Here is a 15,240-nt window from a genome sequence, read left to right on the forward strand (position 1 = left end):
TACTACTTCACAAGTTATAATAATGAGAAATGACTAATGAATGATCATAAGACTATCTCTAAAAAAAGGGGGACAATTAAATAGTGAATTCCATCCTTATCAACACCTAATCATTTTATCTAAAAATGTTGATTGATTGCACTTGCAATCTACTACGACTTTGTTAATTTGTAAATTAATCTTCAATCAAGCATTTCATTTTCTTATTAATTCCTTTCTCTTTCATCTCATGTTCAGTCTAATTATTGAATATGCCAGTCAACTTGAACAAAGCTTTTGCTTCAATCAAGCAAGAAATTAATCTTTCTACATACTAATTGATCATTTAATATTAATCAAGCTTTAATTACTTATTGATCCTCTTGTTTTGAGAGAGCATTCAATTTTTCAACAAATATGGAAGAAGGATTAGTGGGTCCAAGGATATATAGTTGCTGTAAATGCAGAAATCACATTGCTCTTCATGATGATATTGTCTCCAAAAATTTTCAGGTTTTGATTTTTCTTTCAATTGATCTCAAGCTTTCCTATTTTCTTTCTTCCCTTCTTTTGGAAGAACTTGAAATGATTATAAATCAGATACAAATACAGAATTTAAATTTGATAAATTTAACTTTAAAGGTTTTCATATTTAGGAGCGGAGCTAGAGAAAAAATTATGAATTTAGTTATTTCAATAATTTTGATCAAAATTCTATATTTGTGTTAAGAAAATCACTTATAATATGAATAAATCAAGAATATGAAAGAAAAGAATAAAACATGAGAGAATATAAGATTTTTTTTTATTTGATCTTAATCTTTTCTATTTCAGTTGAACAAAATTCGACGACAAAAAAAAGAAATATATGTATAATATTTATGCCAACTTTTGGTCTAAATTAATATAGCTAAAATGAATAGCGCTGAAGATGATCCTTGTAAAAGAGGGGGATTCTCATACTATTGATCTCTCGATACAATCACATTTTTTGAATAAGAAAAAAAGTAATATAAAAATTTCTCCTATCGAATTCAAAGTGTCCTGCTATTACTATTAGTATTCATAAGGCGAAGACATAGTCTTCATTTATTCAGACTCATTAAACTACTTTTTTTTAAACCTTAGAATTTATAAACTCAATATTTTGGCTCTACTTCTATTTTTATCAATTAGTTTTGATATTATGACTTTCAAAAGCGGATTTAAAATTTGAATTGTATGAGTTCAATTTTAATTTTTTTTTTTTATCATAATCCAAAATCTATTATTTGTACTTATTACGTAAATTTTTTAGTGACTTTCTCCACTTACACAATTTCTATGCTTTATATCAAAAAAAAATATTGAATTCAGTTGAACGCATTAGATCCGCCTTTGTTTATGACACAATATGTTGTGAAAAGGCAGGCAAGAACAGGGAGAGCTTATTTATTTACGCATGCCATGAATGTAGTGTTAGGGTTAAAGGAGGACCGGCAGCTAATGACTGGTTTGCATGTTGTGGCTGATGTTAAATGCTCTGATTGTGGGGAAGTTTTGGGATGAAAATATGAAAGAGCATATGATGAAAGCCAAAAGTACAAAGAAGGAAAATTTGTTTTGGAAAACTTTAAGATTGTCAAGGAGAAGTTTTATGAACATATCTCAAGTGTATGATTTACTAATGATAAATATATTGAGTGTAATTTTACAGAATAAGGTGTGTGAAGAATAGAGTGTATGTTATCTTATTTTTGTTGTGATATATTATTAATCATGTATTTTGATATAGTATTATTTAGGAATAATACATAAATATGCTTTTTAACTTGAATTTAGTTGGCATTTACGCCTTCAATTTTGAGTGTGCACAAGTAGACATTTAAATTTAAATAAAATTGAACAAATAGATACATTCGTCCTACATTACATCCTATATGGCAATTTTGTGTCCTATGTGGCGTCGTACATGCATTATGCCACGTAGGACGTGTGTGTCTGCTTATTCAATTTTATACAAGTTTAAGTATCTACTTGTGCATATCCAAAGTTGAAGAGTATAGATGTCAACTGAATCCAAGTTAAATAGTTTATTTATGTATTATTCATCAACTGAATCCAAGTTAAATGGTTTATTTATGTATTATTCCTATTATTTATGAATAATTACTTATTTATTATCCAGATCAATAAAGTGTTACATTAAATAGATCATTTTGTCGTATATGTGTACTCAACTTATATAATAGATTATTTAGTGTATAGAGTTAATTAAGCTTATACACATGAAAAGATTAAAGCATCGGTTCTTTTGAGTTAAAAATTATAGTTCACAATCATAGATGGAAATTTGGACAAGCCATCCGAAGGATTGTAGCACAAGATTAAATATAATTTATCTTGATTACGAGAGTGGTATAGTTTTAACTTCTGTGCTAGTGCATTTTGTATATATTGAATAAGACCAACTGGAGATAGATGTTTTAGACCGAAAAATATATACTCTAAATTGTTAAATGTATTTATATTCCAAATCTTGATATATTATTATGAGTTGTATATATCAATTGTCGTTTTTATTAAAAGGTGAGATCCTGAGATGGATCAACATGCCTAGTAGATTGGATGATAATAATATATATTGGTGAAATAATAAGTTCGTTAATGAAATTCATGTTTCGATATATAGATTGATGATACACCTTTTTATGAGAAGCTTATAAGTTTTCATGTGCAAATTCGACCAGTGAATTTATGAATCCGGTGCATGAAATAAGTTAAGTATTGTTCTGAAGACAAATTTGTAGATAATAAAATTTGCGTTAAGAATATAATAATCAAGACCGGAAAAGTATCGCAACAATCGTGGTATTTAATTTCAAAATTTGAGCGTTACAATATCTATGAATCCTTTAATTCGCCTTTTCAAATATAAATTCAAGGGCTTGTAAGCTTGCTCTTGAATTTGGTTGAACTTGATAGCTAGATTTGATCTTGACTTGTACTTGAATTCAAATGCTTTTGGGCTTGATCTTGAATTCTTGTGGTCTCGATCTTGATTTGTGGATTTGATGAACTTGATCTTGATCTTGACTTATACTTGAATTCAAGGGTTTTTAAGAATGTTCTTGGATCTGGTGGTCTTCATCTTGAATTGTTCATGAACTTTAATACTTGAGTGCTTGAATTCTTGAACTTGTAGCTTGTACAGAAATTTGCGGCGTTTGATCCACGAGTTCTCTCTAGCTTCTTGTTAAATTTTAGTGTGATTTTTAAATTATGAGGACCCCTATTTATAGTTGTGGAATAGAGGAGTTGTGATAAGAACAAGCTTCCTTTCGGCCAATTAGATTTAAGTGACATGACATATTGGGCTTTAGCGAAGTGGGCTTGTCATTTTGACGCATGACATGATCCCATTGGCTTCATTGTTTGACTTGGTATGCCACGTCATTTGACACGTGACACCAAACTGGACTTCTAAGGTGAGATGACATTAGGTTTTGACAAGGTGGGCTCATCATTTGAGGCCCAAATCAATGAAATTGAGTTTTTAATTAAATTCACATTTATTAGACTCAAATAATTAACCCAATTATATTAATTCATAATATTTATTTGTACTAATATATTTTGAATTTAATATAACTTGAATCATTTTATAAATTTATATTTAATAAATTTTAAATGATTACAAAATGCCCCCTGCTTCAAATTTTGTCAAAATATTTTATCTTTTGAAGATTATGCTTGAAGTACTGACCGATAATTAAATCAATTTAAAATTAAACTAAATATAAAAATTATCCATGCAATTTATTTATTTATTCAAATTGGCGCCAATGGCTTTAGAAGACTCCAGTTATACGTATTGCCAGCACTTCCAAATTCCAATACATATAAATGCTTTAGATGATTTTGGAAAGATTCATATAAATGTGGTAGGAATTTTTAAGGAAAAATTACTTGATTGAGTGCTTTTTAAAAATTAATTACTGATTTTAGCAATATTTTTTATTTATTACCATTTATAGCAATATATAGCAATATTATGATAAATCTGCACTTGTATTAAAAGTGAATTATGCATACAATATAAATGTATTATAAGTGTTTTAAAATATATATTATATTTGTGTAGTAAGAAACTAACATAATGTATTATAAGTCTATTAAAATATGTGATAAATATATTATCCATTTATAAAACTTGTATTATATATGTTTTATAAATATTTTTCTGCAATATGTATTAAAACTGTATTATAAATGTATTATAAGTGTTCAATGAAATTATTTTTTTATTGCTATAAATGGTAAATATTTTTTTAATATTGTATATTTATGTAAGTTTCCCAATTTTTAATTCACACAAATTTATGGGCCCCGTGGTTTACTTCTCCTTATTTGACTCCAATAGTGATACAAATTTATGGACCCCATTGTATTTTTTTATAATATATTTTGAGTTTAATATAGTTTGAATTATTTTATAAATTTATATTTAATAAATTTTAAATAATTATATAATTAATTATTAAATTAAATTCACCAATAATTTAATTTATTGATTAATATCGATAATCTAAACATGGAGAATTTCAAAATATAAATAGAGGACTGCAATTATGAATTTTTAGTGTAATTATGGTAAGAATAAGTCAAATTAATTTTTAAAATTATTTTCATAATAAGAGCATCATCAATAATTAATTATGTGGTTTTGCAACACCCATATTTAACAAGAAATCGAAATCTGCCCTATTTCTTAAGGAAAAAGAAAGTGGACAATTATTTTTTCTTCCAAATTTTGGATTGAGAAAAGCTTCTCTATAAGTAGAGGTTCTTCTAACCTAGAAAAGAATCAATTTTCTATAGGACTTGCCCACCAAGTATTTATCAAGTTCGATTGTGAATTTGGGTTTACTATAAAATATAGCGAAATTGGACTCTTCGATAGGTATTCTTTGAATTAAATTTTCAACACGCTTTATATATGCTATGTGTTTGTGTTTATTATCTATAATTAATGTTAGCATTAAGTTTCTAGAACACTTTCATTGTGTACTATTTTTTAAACAATGACATCATTAAATCATGCTTATGTCTAAATACATAATTAAGATATGTATATATCATGAAAAATATCGCAAAAAACATGAACAATTATTGACGACTTTTGTTCTGAAATAGTTTTACAGAGGATAACATTTTGGAAATTGATAACTGAAAGAAGAAAGAAAGTCAAAAAGGAGGTGCTACATGCACTGTCCTTTTGCTTTCTTTAATTTGCCAGAGAATGAAAGAAGAAAGAAAGTCAAAACGGAGGTGCTACATGCACCGTCCTTTTGCTTTCTTTAATTTGGAAATTTGGCAAATTAAAAAGGTGACAGAAACAAAACGCGTTTTACGCGTTTTTGTTTGTTATAAATAGAGGGCATTCTGCCCTCATTTAAATCATTCCAGAAAGAGAGAGTAAGAATACAAAGAGAGTTATACACCAAGTACTTCTTAAAAAGAGTTCTAGTATAAAATATCAACATATAAGATGGAGGCAGAACATTGTTTGAAATTTTAACTTTATAATATAACTTTATAAGATGAGCTTTTTTTGTATATTATTTAGATGAGCTTCTCAAATCCAAATCTAAATGTAAGAAAGAAAACAAAAATTATGAAAAATTTTAAAAAAATATTTATAAATTATATTTTAATAAATATTTTTATGTATAACATAATTTAAAAGTAGTATATCTATAATCGGGTTGGTTTGGGTTCGATTTGACTTTTTTTAGTTAAAATCAAACCAATCCATAATGGTCGGGTTTTTTTCCAAATACCAAACCAAGTCAAACCAAACCACTAGTCGATTTTTTTTTCCGATTTGGTTCGATTTATCGATGCCCTTCCATATTTCTCACATATACATATAAAATAAAAGTTGATACGTATATAAAAAGCAGAATTCACTGATTTTAAATCTTGAATTCGCGTATAGGGAAATATTCAAAAGTTAAAAGTCACATAGCAAAGGAGCGTGACCTTTTCTGATCATCAACCAAATTTCTTACCTTGACCTTCATTTTTTCAGCCCCACTAAGTTGTTGTACCTTCTTAGCAATTCCAAACACTTTATCTTTCTCCAATTTCACCTCTGATGAAACCAAAACCACTTGTGTCCCACAAAGCTGATCATAAATCCTCTCAAATTCCATCAAAACTTCATCTACAATCCCCAATTTATTCTTCTCCATCAAAAGCTTCACCACACCCACCAAGTGTTTGTTGAAATTCCCCTTAGACAATATCTCCTTAAGAACATACCTTTTTTCTTGATTTCCCACAAAAGGGTCTGTCATAACAACACGTAGCTGGTCATTTCTTAACCATCTTGATAACCTTCTTACGTCTTTATCGAGTTTTTCAAGTGAGTTGTTTCTGTTAGCTATGTCTATAAGTGCTGCAGCATAGCCACTTGAAGATCTAGTATGAGGTGTTTGATGCTTAGAGAAGGGTTGTTTGGGAGGTGCGTTTTTAGATAGAAATGGGAAATTGGTAGTCTTTTTATGGGTAAAATAGTTGGTTTTGTTTGAGATTGAAGTTGGTTTTGGGAAATTGAAGTGGGGTGAGGAGGAAGATGATGTTGTTGTATAGGGATTCTTGAAATGATAGAAATCAGCAGAGTATCTGCGGAGGTTTGGAACTGTGAGTGAAGAAACTGAGCTAGATAGAGTATCCATGAGGATTGATTGGGTGAAGGAATTAACCTTTGAGAAAAGGGAAGTGAAGAAGTGGAGCAGAGTTTCTGAAAATTGTGGTGGGAAATATAGGTGACAAAGACAAAACAAGATAATTTCTCAGCCACCAGTTGAACAAAATGACAGAGCTAGCTTATCTTTGGGCTTACAATAACTTTGTTTGGCCCATCTATAAACTGAAGCTTGATGGTTATGGGCTTATGGCCTGCCCTAAAACTACCATATCACAAATTGGGTGATTTACAAGAATGGTCTCAAGAGGTAGCTGGTCTTGAACTTTTGACCCGCCCCATGGCAAATCTTCAAGTTCAATAGGTTTTTACTTTGACCTTGAAGATTCGTCTATGTGGTAAACATGGATCAAAAGTTTAAGATTATCAATTTCCAAGGTTATTGAGTGTAATTTTCTGTGCCAAATATCATGTGTGTAGATATTGTATGGAGTGCTACATATCACCGGATTACATAAAAAGAATTTTTCTTTTATGTATTTGGGATGCCCAACTCCGATTGGATGAGCTTGCACATAGTGGTGGTTTTAATTTGAGTAAAGGAGGAGGGTTTTGTTGAGCTGACAACTAGTGTAAAACTAACAAATTCATGATGAATCCTCGTAATACCAGATTTGTATAATATTGGTTTAAGATAATTTAAATAGAGAAATATGCTTAGTGAAAATTTATATAGTCAATCCCGATTTATTTGGAACAGAAGCTTAGTTGCAGTATTTTGGGATGCCCAATGCATTATGCAAAAAGTAGGAAGCCTATCTAATGGTTTGATTAAAAAGGTAATGGATAAGCTATATGTTAGGAAAGATGAACCCTTTTCACTTGATGGTTAGGCAAGTCTTAATAATATCACATCTATTGCAAAGTATTCTTATATGATTACTCCCTACTTTATATCCACCTAAAAACAATTCTTGGGCAGGTGCATGTGTGTGCTCAATTCTTTTGGAGATACAATGCTAGATTGGAGTTGATATTACTGGTCCAATATCTTTGTAAGACCAAGAAGGTAGATTTATTGTCCTCTTGGAAGGCACAAAAGAACTTTCCTATCAATGAATGAAACAATTATACATGCTGATCCTCTCGAAGAACACAATAATTTGTTCAATGACACTATCTCCCTAACATTTGAAAAGTCTTTCTAGATTAAACCTGATTTTTTCCTTTCCTAATTTTTTCATAGTCTGCTTCAGCATCTTTCAACTGTTCTTTCAGTTTGGCTATTCCTCTCTCCAACTCTTCCGCTGAACATCGCGCACGAGTAGGTCGATATGGTGTTAGAAAACGATACTTGAATTCTTTCAGAGCTTCAACACCACAAACCTATCCAAAAAAACGTTAGTAATGTGAGTTACAATTGGTGTGACAAGAAATGTCATGCCATGCCCAATCTTCCATTATTTCCTTGCTCGGAATTACTCCCTCCTACACATTTTATTTGAAAATGTTTGATAAGGGGCAGAGTTTAAGAAATTGAATACAAGGCTTTTTACATGTAAGCTAGATAGACGCAAAGTACCAAAATTGTTCTTTTGAATGAGTAATGGCGAGAGTTTGACATGTCTTATTTTTTTCTCAGTCCGTATAAAAGAATGAACTTTTTAATTAAGGAGGTTCCAACAAAACATGTCATTAAGGGTAAAATGGAGAGGCTAAGATTAAATAGTTTCCAGAAAGAGAAATGTGTCATTCTCTTCGGGACAAACTAAAAAGGAAAGTACAGAGTATCATAGATCTTTAATTCAAGAATGAAAATGTATAATCTAATATGGATACTATAATGCACTAGCTCCATGTTACAGAGTAGAGAAGATTTTATGGCCGCTATACTTCTTTGAACGCGCCAATAGGAAAACGGAAAAACAGAGGTCTTAAATATATATATATATATATGTATGTGTGTGTGTTCGTGAGAGGAAGGTATCTTCATACCTCTTGTGGTAGCAAAGGTAGCTTGGTAATATTGAAGTCGTCATATAATGCGTAGAACTGATCCAAGTATTTTTGTTGCATCCTCATCCTAGCCTTCAGCAACTGGGATTCAACAACTGAAAATAGTTGCAATTTAAAGAATTATGTTTTCTCTTGCATAGGAACAAGTTAACATAAACAAAATGAGATTAAGTAAGACGACAACAACAGATTCAAAAGGAAAAACAATCGAGGAGAGTTTGTGTACCTTCTACATCATAGAGCACTTGGTTAATTATAATGTTGTGTGTATCAATCTCAAACCTAGTGAGTTCCTGAACGAGTCTTTCAGTCTCATATAGAGAGAGGAATTCCGGAATGCAAACACAAACAAATGTCGTCATGTCCTATAAAAAGCGGTGTTAATTCATAAGCAGAACTCAGAGCAAGTAAAAAGAGAACATATAAGAATCACTGTGAAGAACTTTTTCTTGCCCTTTACAGGACAAGAAGTAGATTTCATCAATAAAAAGTCCAAATAAATTATATCAACATGAGACAGTAGCTGAATGCTGATTTCCGCTTTGGTCTTTTTCCCTCCAGATTGTTGGACATAAAGTACATAAGTATATATAATTTATATTCACTTCATCTAGAAGACTTCTCCACAATCAAAATAAAAAGATCGCCAGAATGTGTGTTGTGAATATTTATGTGCTACCAACCATATCAATCTAGTCTTTTTCTAATTCAAAACATAAGTAATTGTTGTCAGCGATCAAGTTCAAACATTATATTAACTGATTAAATATTTGATCGGATTGAGAAACTTAGTTTTTTTTGAAACTGGTAATGTTGATACAGAAACTATTTTCTACTGAAACTACAAGGCTCAAATAATGCATGACCGTCTGAACTCAAATATTTTCTTTGTCAATTGCTGCAAGCTATAGCAAATGATCATCCCTACTAACTCTGGACTAAATTTTGTCATGGTTCAATCTAGAATTAATGCATAGAAAACAAGTTCTTCATAAAAATAAATGACCATTATTAGGGAAACTCTTACGGGATCCTTAAATTGTCTGTTCACATGTTTAATAATATCTCTCATGGCTTCCAGCTTGCCTAGAATTGCATCCTCACCAAATTCATCGTCAACACCAAAGATACGAGTCATCTGCGATTGACAGTACTTTGCATTAATAATAGATATACAAAAGTCATCCACTTCCTACAAGCTGGCTTGAACTTCCAGGCTTGTAGATGAAATGAACAATAATTTTGCACACATTTCTAGTAACCACTTATACTCCAAATAGCATCTCTATGTATCTTCTTGTTAGCTGCTTAAAAGGGGAAATAGTAGAACATGAATAGGTTCTCTCCTGTTTTTTCCGGAGGGAAGGGGTTGTTACCTGACTTAGAACCCCACCAAATTTGCTCTTCAAACTCATTATTTTTGCAAGCCCCTTCTCTAGTGTTGATGGGAACTGTAGCAACCGGAGAGTATGTCCCGTTGGCGCTGTATCAAACACTATTACAGAGTAATCCATTGTTCTCACCAATCTAGAAAGAAACAAATCGAGTGAATTGAAGTCCACGTGATAAAGAAAACACCAAAAGTGTACATATAAACAAAAAACACAAGTTCATTTTTGATACTAGATCTCAAACAAATTACTAGCATATAAGTACTATCAATGTACCATAACAGGATGAAACTTACCAGTGAACACTGTTAAAAAGATGATCAGCTATATATGATACAAATGTCTAGAAAAGGAAAAGCAAGTCCGAGCAATTTAAATGGGAATTAACGTAAACCCCACAATCCTGTTTCACTTATAATTAGCACATATGTATTTCGAAGTTGAAACTCCTACTGCAACTCAGAACCTCTTTATGTACTACGAATCCCAATCATTGTCTGGCTCTAAAAATTCTAATCTTAGTTTGCCTGATAAGCAAGTGACAGCCAGCTTGATCCCAAGAGTTTCTAGCATAAACTCCAAACACGTGGTGTAATTCACTGCAAGCGACAGCCAGCTTGATCCCAAGAGTTTCCAGCATAAACTCCAAACAAAAAAAGGCCACACAGCTAAGAACCATTATAATATACATATATATTACACGAGTTAAAACTTGGACGCAAAAGATCAATCAAGACAAAATTCAAATTATTCTCCGTGTTGGCCTTTGAGTGTTTGTTATGGAATGAATCACTGTGCCATCTGTAAAAGCAACAACCCTCATATATTTCTAGAAAACACAAATCAGGTAGCTAGACAGGTACTTCCCATTAGCTAATATGCTTTCCTTAAGTGCTGGAATTTAGAAGCCAAACTCAGACTCTGTTGAGAATAGTTTGAGCTAGGCAGATAAACTTCTCAATAAAGTGCTGAAAAATTGATTGACAAAAAGAAATTTTCTAAAAAGAACAAAACTACGTGTGTATTCGTGCACATGCACACCTATATCTACAAAAGAAACCTTATTTTCCTATATATAGACTTAAAACTTATTTTTAACTTCATTTTCGGGGGGAGAGAATTCATAATCCAATTTACATGTCATGAAAAAAATATATCACTTACTTTAGCATCTCAGCAAAACTCATAGCTTCATCAATTCCTGGAACTGCATTCGCCAAATCCGAGAAGAAACCGTCCACTCCTTCTGAACCACCGTCTTCATTCTCTATAGTTGGATCAACTTCCTAAAGAACAAAACTTCAATCATAAAATCATTACCCCATAACAGCATATCAGAACAAAATTGACTATAAACTGAAAAAGCTACACAATTTGATAAATTTTACATAAAAGTCTCTTTAAAATCACTGAAATACATAATTCAACACACATTACACTCAACAACAACAAGAATTACTCAAAATTTAAAAGGATCAAGCTTCAATTCCACATAAACAACTCTTCTACTCCCTCTCTTGCTCTCCACACCCCACCTCAGGCAAAAGAAGTTAAAAGGAAAAAATAGTGCTCCTATAATCAAATTTTTGTCATTTTTCATAATTTCTCAAAACTTGCAGCAATTAAACAACAACAAACAAGGGTCCGTTTAGTTTGAGAGAATGTTTCTAGAAAAAGATTTACCTTAAAAATTCAACCTTCGGATCATTTTATAGTGTTCGATTGGGTACAAAAGCCAGGTAACAAATGGTAATGATACAAGGTGCACAATAAGGTATAACTTTTAACTTCTATACACCGTAAGTTCTAAGAGAATTTTTTACATTGTCCATAATACGTCGAACTATTTACATGAAAATTAAAGCAAATAATCTGTTATAACATGTTAAATTACACCAATATATTTAAGTCAGTGTTTGAGTAGTATGTAATAAGAATGCACACTATGGACAGAGTTACCACAAGTTGACCTGTATACCACCATTAATAAAATAAAAATAAAATGACAATGCACATTGATTGAAACAACAAATCACATGGATAAAAAGTTGTTAGTTAACCAAACACTAGAAAATAAATAAGATCCAATGGAATAAAATGGGTAGCATACCATGGCGTACAAATTGGTGAAGCCATTAACGACGGTAGGGGTTTTAGCGAAACGCTGTTGAAATGCATCGCTTAGATTGTGAGCTGGATCGGTTGATATTATTAGAACAGAAGATCTGACCTGAGAAAGAAGGATCCCTAAAACAGAACTGCACGTCGTTTTCCCAACACCACCTTTACCGCCTACGAATACCCATTTGAGTGTGTCCTGTTCCATTAGGTTACGCAGTGTACCTTCTGGTAAATCTGGATTATTCCAAGCCATCAAATAGTTGATCGTTTCGCTTACCAGTAGTAAGGGATTTGAATTTGATGATGATGCACTTTGGAGTTTCTTCTTTGAGCATTCGGCATAATGTTAAATCTCCATTAACAAAACTGATAAATTTATTTTGTTTGAAGAATTAATTTCCACTCCATTTTTTTCCTTTTTTTGTTTTTATCCCCCTTATTTTTGAAATGAGAATAAAAGCAAAATATCAATATTTTTTTTAAACTTATGATTTATGACTAGAATTCGATAGGGATAATAGCTGGCATCACTCAAAAATTATCACATAAACCCAAACAACAGAATAACTAGTTTTAGCGACAGAGAATTCAAACACACAAAATAAAATCTATCAAATATTATGAACAATAAGCCCCCTGTCATCAGCAATCAAGAGTTTTCTGAAAAGTTTTGGTTTTTTATATAAATTTAATGAAACAAAAGAGAAGAATTGAGGGTTTGGTGGCGGCAGCCTATGCAAAGTGGTGAAAAGTTTTTCCTTTTTTTTTTTTGGGTCTCATGTTATTACTGTTTTTTTAAAAAAAAAAAAAAAGGGAAAAACTTTATGAATCAACTAAGCAAGTTTGCCAGAAGACTATATTGTTTTCCATGAAACATTAACAAAAAAAACTGTTTTTCATAATTTATTTTTCATTCATGTATAGTAGTATTCTAATTACGATATGTGATAACTGATAAGAATTAGGGATTGGAAATTTTGAAATCAAACTCTTAACTTTTTCAAAACTCTGATTTTTCCAATTTGGTCATGAGTGAGTATATTCAAATATTTTACGGATTTTGAATGATCTGTCAAACAGTAGCTAGACTACTAATTGAGGCCGTATTTTGGACATTGGGGATTGTTTAGATGGGATTTTGGCTAACTTTTGTTTTGTAGAATTTTTTTTTATGAAATTTGCGGAAAAAATCATTTGGTGATAAGGATTTTCTCCGATAATTATCAAGATTAAATAATAATGAAGAATTAAATTTATATTTTGGCTTAAACATTTCTCCATATCAGATGAGTTTAATAAAAGTCACTATGTATTTAATTGTTAATTTGATAATTTATATCAACTCTCCTAAATTGAGTAAATATATGATTGAATCAATATAACTAGGATTTTCACCTGTGACTTAAATTAACAATAGACTCTCCATCTGAGTTAGCGTTATAAAAGTTTACTGAATGAATAATCCATCATTATTATGTGTATCGTATGAGTAGTTCTCAAATCACATCAATTGATTATCCGAGATGCATAAATATATATGTATTTGATGAATTTGAATTTAATTGTTCAATGACTATATGACTATTTTGTTGATCTATTGTAATGTTTTTCAATCTTATATTCATGTCTTATTTTACCTTCCTTAGCACGATTTTGGGTCAAAATAAATTTGAGGGTCATGGTTTACTTCTCCTTATTTGACTCCAATAGTGATACAAATTTATGGACCCCATTGTATTTTTTTATAATATATTTTGAGTTTAATATAATTTGAATTATTTTATAAATTTATATTTAATAAATTTTAAATAATTATATAATTAATTATTAAATTAAATTCACCAATAATTTAATTTATTGATTAATATCGATAATCTAAACATGGAGAATTTCAAAATATAAATAGAGGACTGCAATTATGAATTTTTAGTGTAATTATGGTAAGAATAAGTCAAATTAATTTTTAAAATTATTTTCATAATAAGAGCATCATCAATAATTAATTATGTGGTTCTGCAACGCTCATATTTAACTAGAATTCGAAATCCGCCCTATTTCTTAAGGAAAAAGAAAGAGGACAATTATTTTTCTTCCAAATTTTGGATTGAGAAAAGCTTCCCCCTATAAGTAGAAGTTCTTCTAACCTAGAAAAGAATCAATTTTCTATAGGATTTGCCCATCAAGTATTTCTCAAGTTCGATTGTGAATTTGGGTTCACTATAAAATATAGCAAAATTGGACTCTTCGAGAGGTATTCTTTGAATTAAATTTTCAACACACTTTATATATGCTATGTGTTTGTGTTTATTATCTATAATTAATGTTAGCAATAAGTTTCTAGAACACTTTCATTGTGTACTATTTTTTAAACAATGACATCATTAAACCATGCTTATGTCTAAATACATAATTAAGATATGTATATATCATGAAAAAAATCGCAAAAAACGTGAACAATTATTGACGGCTTTTGTTCTGAAATAGTTTTACAGAGGATAACATCTTGGAAATTGATAACAAGTCAAGAAACCTGTCTTTTTTAAAAAAAAAATTAGAATTTGCTTTCTGTAAAAAAATTCTTGTTTAACCTTTCCAATTGTGATTGAATTTTTATGGTTTTTTAAGGAAGGTAAAATAAGACATATTGAATATGAAATTGAAAAACATTACAATATATCAATAAAATAGTCATATAAACATTGAACAATTAACTTCAAACTCATCACATACATATATATTCATGCATCTTGAATAATCAATTGATGAAATTTGAGAACAACTGATGCTATATATATATGACTGATCATTCATTCTGTAAATTTTTACAGACCTAACTTGGATGGAGAGCTTACTATTAGTTTTAGTTAGGTGAAAATCAAAATCATAGTTACTAGGCACATACTTTACCTCAAATGGTTATCTGTTTAAAATATGTATTTCTTATTTTTTCGGTCCAAAGCTATAAAAACAAACTTGACTAATATTTCATTTTTGTCATCAGTCACATAATGGTTAGCCAAGACTTATCACAGAGAAAGTATT

The 15,240-nt window shown here is 30.4% G+C and overlaps 2 protein-coding genes and 1 pseudogene across 3 annotated transcripts; 1 reads left to right on the forward strand and 2 right to left on the reverse strand.

Moving 5' to 3' along the window:
- The first annotated feature begins 298 nt into the window (after nt 1–298).
- Nucleotides 299–2,904, forward strand: LOC129901504 (protein yippee-like At4g27745; annotated as a pseudogene).
- Nucleotides 2,905–5,916: 3,012 nt separating this feature from the next.
- On the reverse strand, nt 5,917–6,781 carry LOC129899184 (ATP synthase subunit delta, chloroplastic-like). Its single transcript, XM_055974034.1, has one exon. It carries the CDS (start codon nt 6,699–6,701, stop codon nt 5,982–5,984), a length of 720 nt encoding a protein of 239 aa, XP_055830009.1. The 5' UTR covers nt 6,702–6,781; the 3' UTR covers nt 5,917–5,981.
- A 963-nt stretch (nt 6,782–7,744) lies between these two features.
- LOC129899183 (ATPase GET3A-like) lies at nt 7,745–12,942 on the reverse strand. Of its 2 annotated transcripts, XM_055974033.1 has the most exons (8): nt 12,308–12,942; nt 12,188–12,241; nt 11,242–11,363; nt 10,063–10,213; nt 9,714–9,824; nt 8,913–9,051; nt 8,666–8,781; nt 7,745–8,056 (listed from the first exon to the last, which is right to left on the reverse strand). In XM_055974033.1, the coding sequence occupies exons 1-8, from the start codon at nt 12,449–12,451 to the stop codon at nt 7,880–7,882; spliced, it is 1,014 nt and encodes a 337-aa protein (XP_055830008.1). In that variant the 5' UTR covers nt 12,452–12,942; the 3' UTR covers nt 7,745–7,879. The 2 variants fall into 2 exon arrangements, with proteins under 2 accessions (XP_055830008.1, XP_055830007.1); XM_055974032.1 differs by having other exon boundaries at nt 12,188–12,942.
- Nucleotides 12,943–15,240: the final 2,298 nt, after the last annotated feature.

This window comes from Solanum dulcamara, chromosome 8 (genome assembly GCF_947179165.1).
Source record: "Solanum dulcamara chromosome 8, daSolDulc1.2, whole genome shotgun sequence".
Classification (NCBI taxonomy): Eukaryota; Viridiplantae; Streptophyta; class Magnoliopsida; order Solanales; family Solanaceae; genus Solanum; species Solanum dulcamara.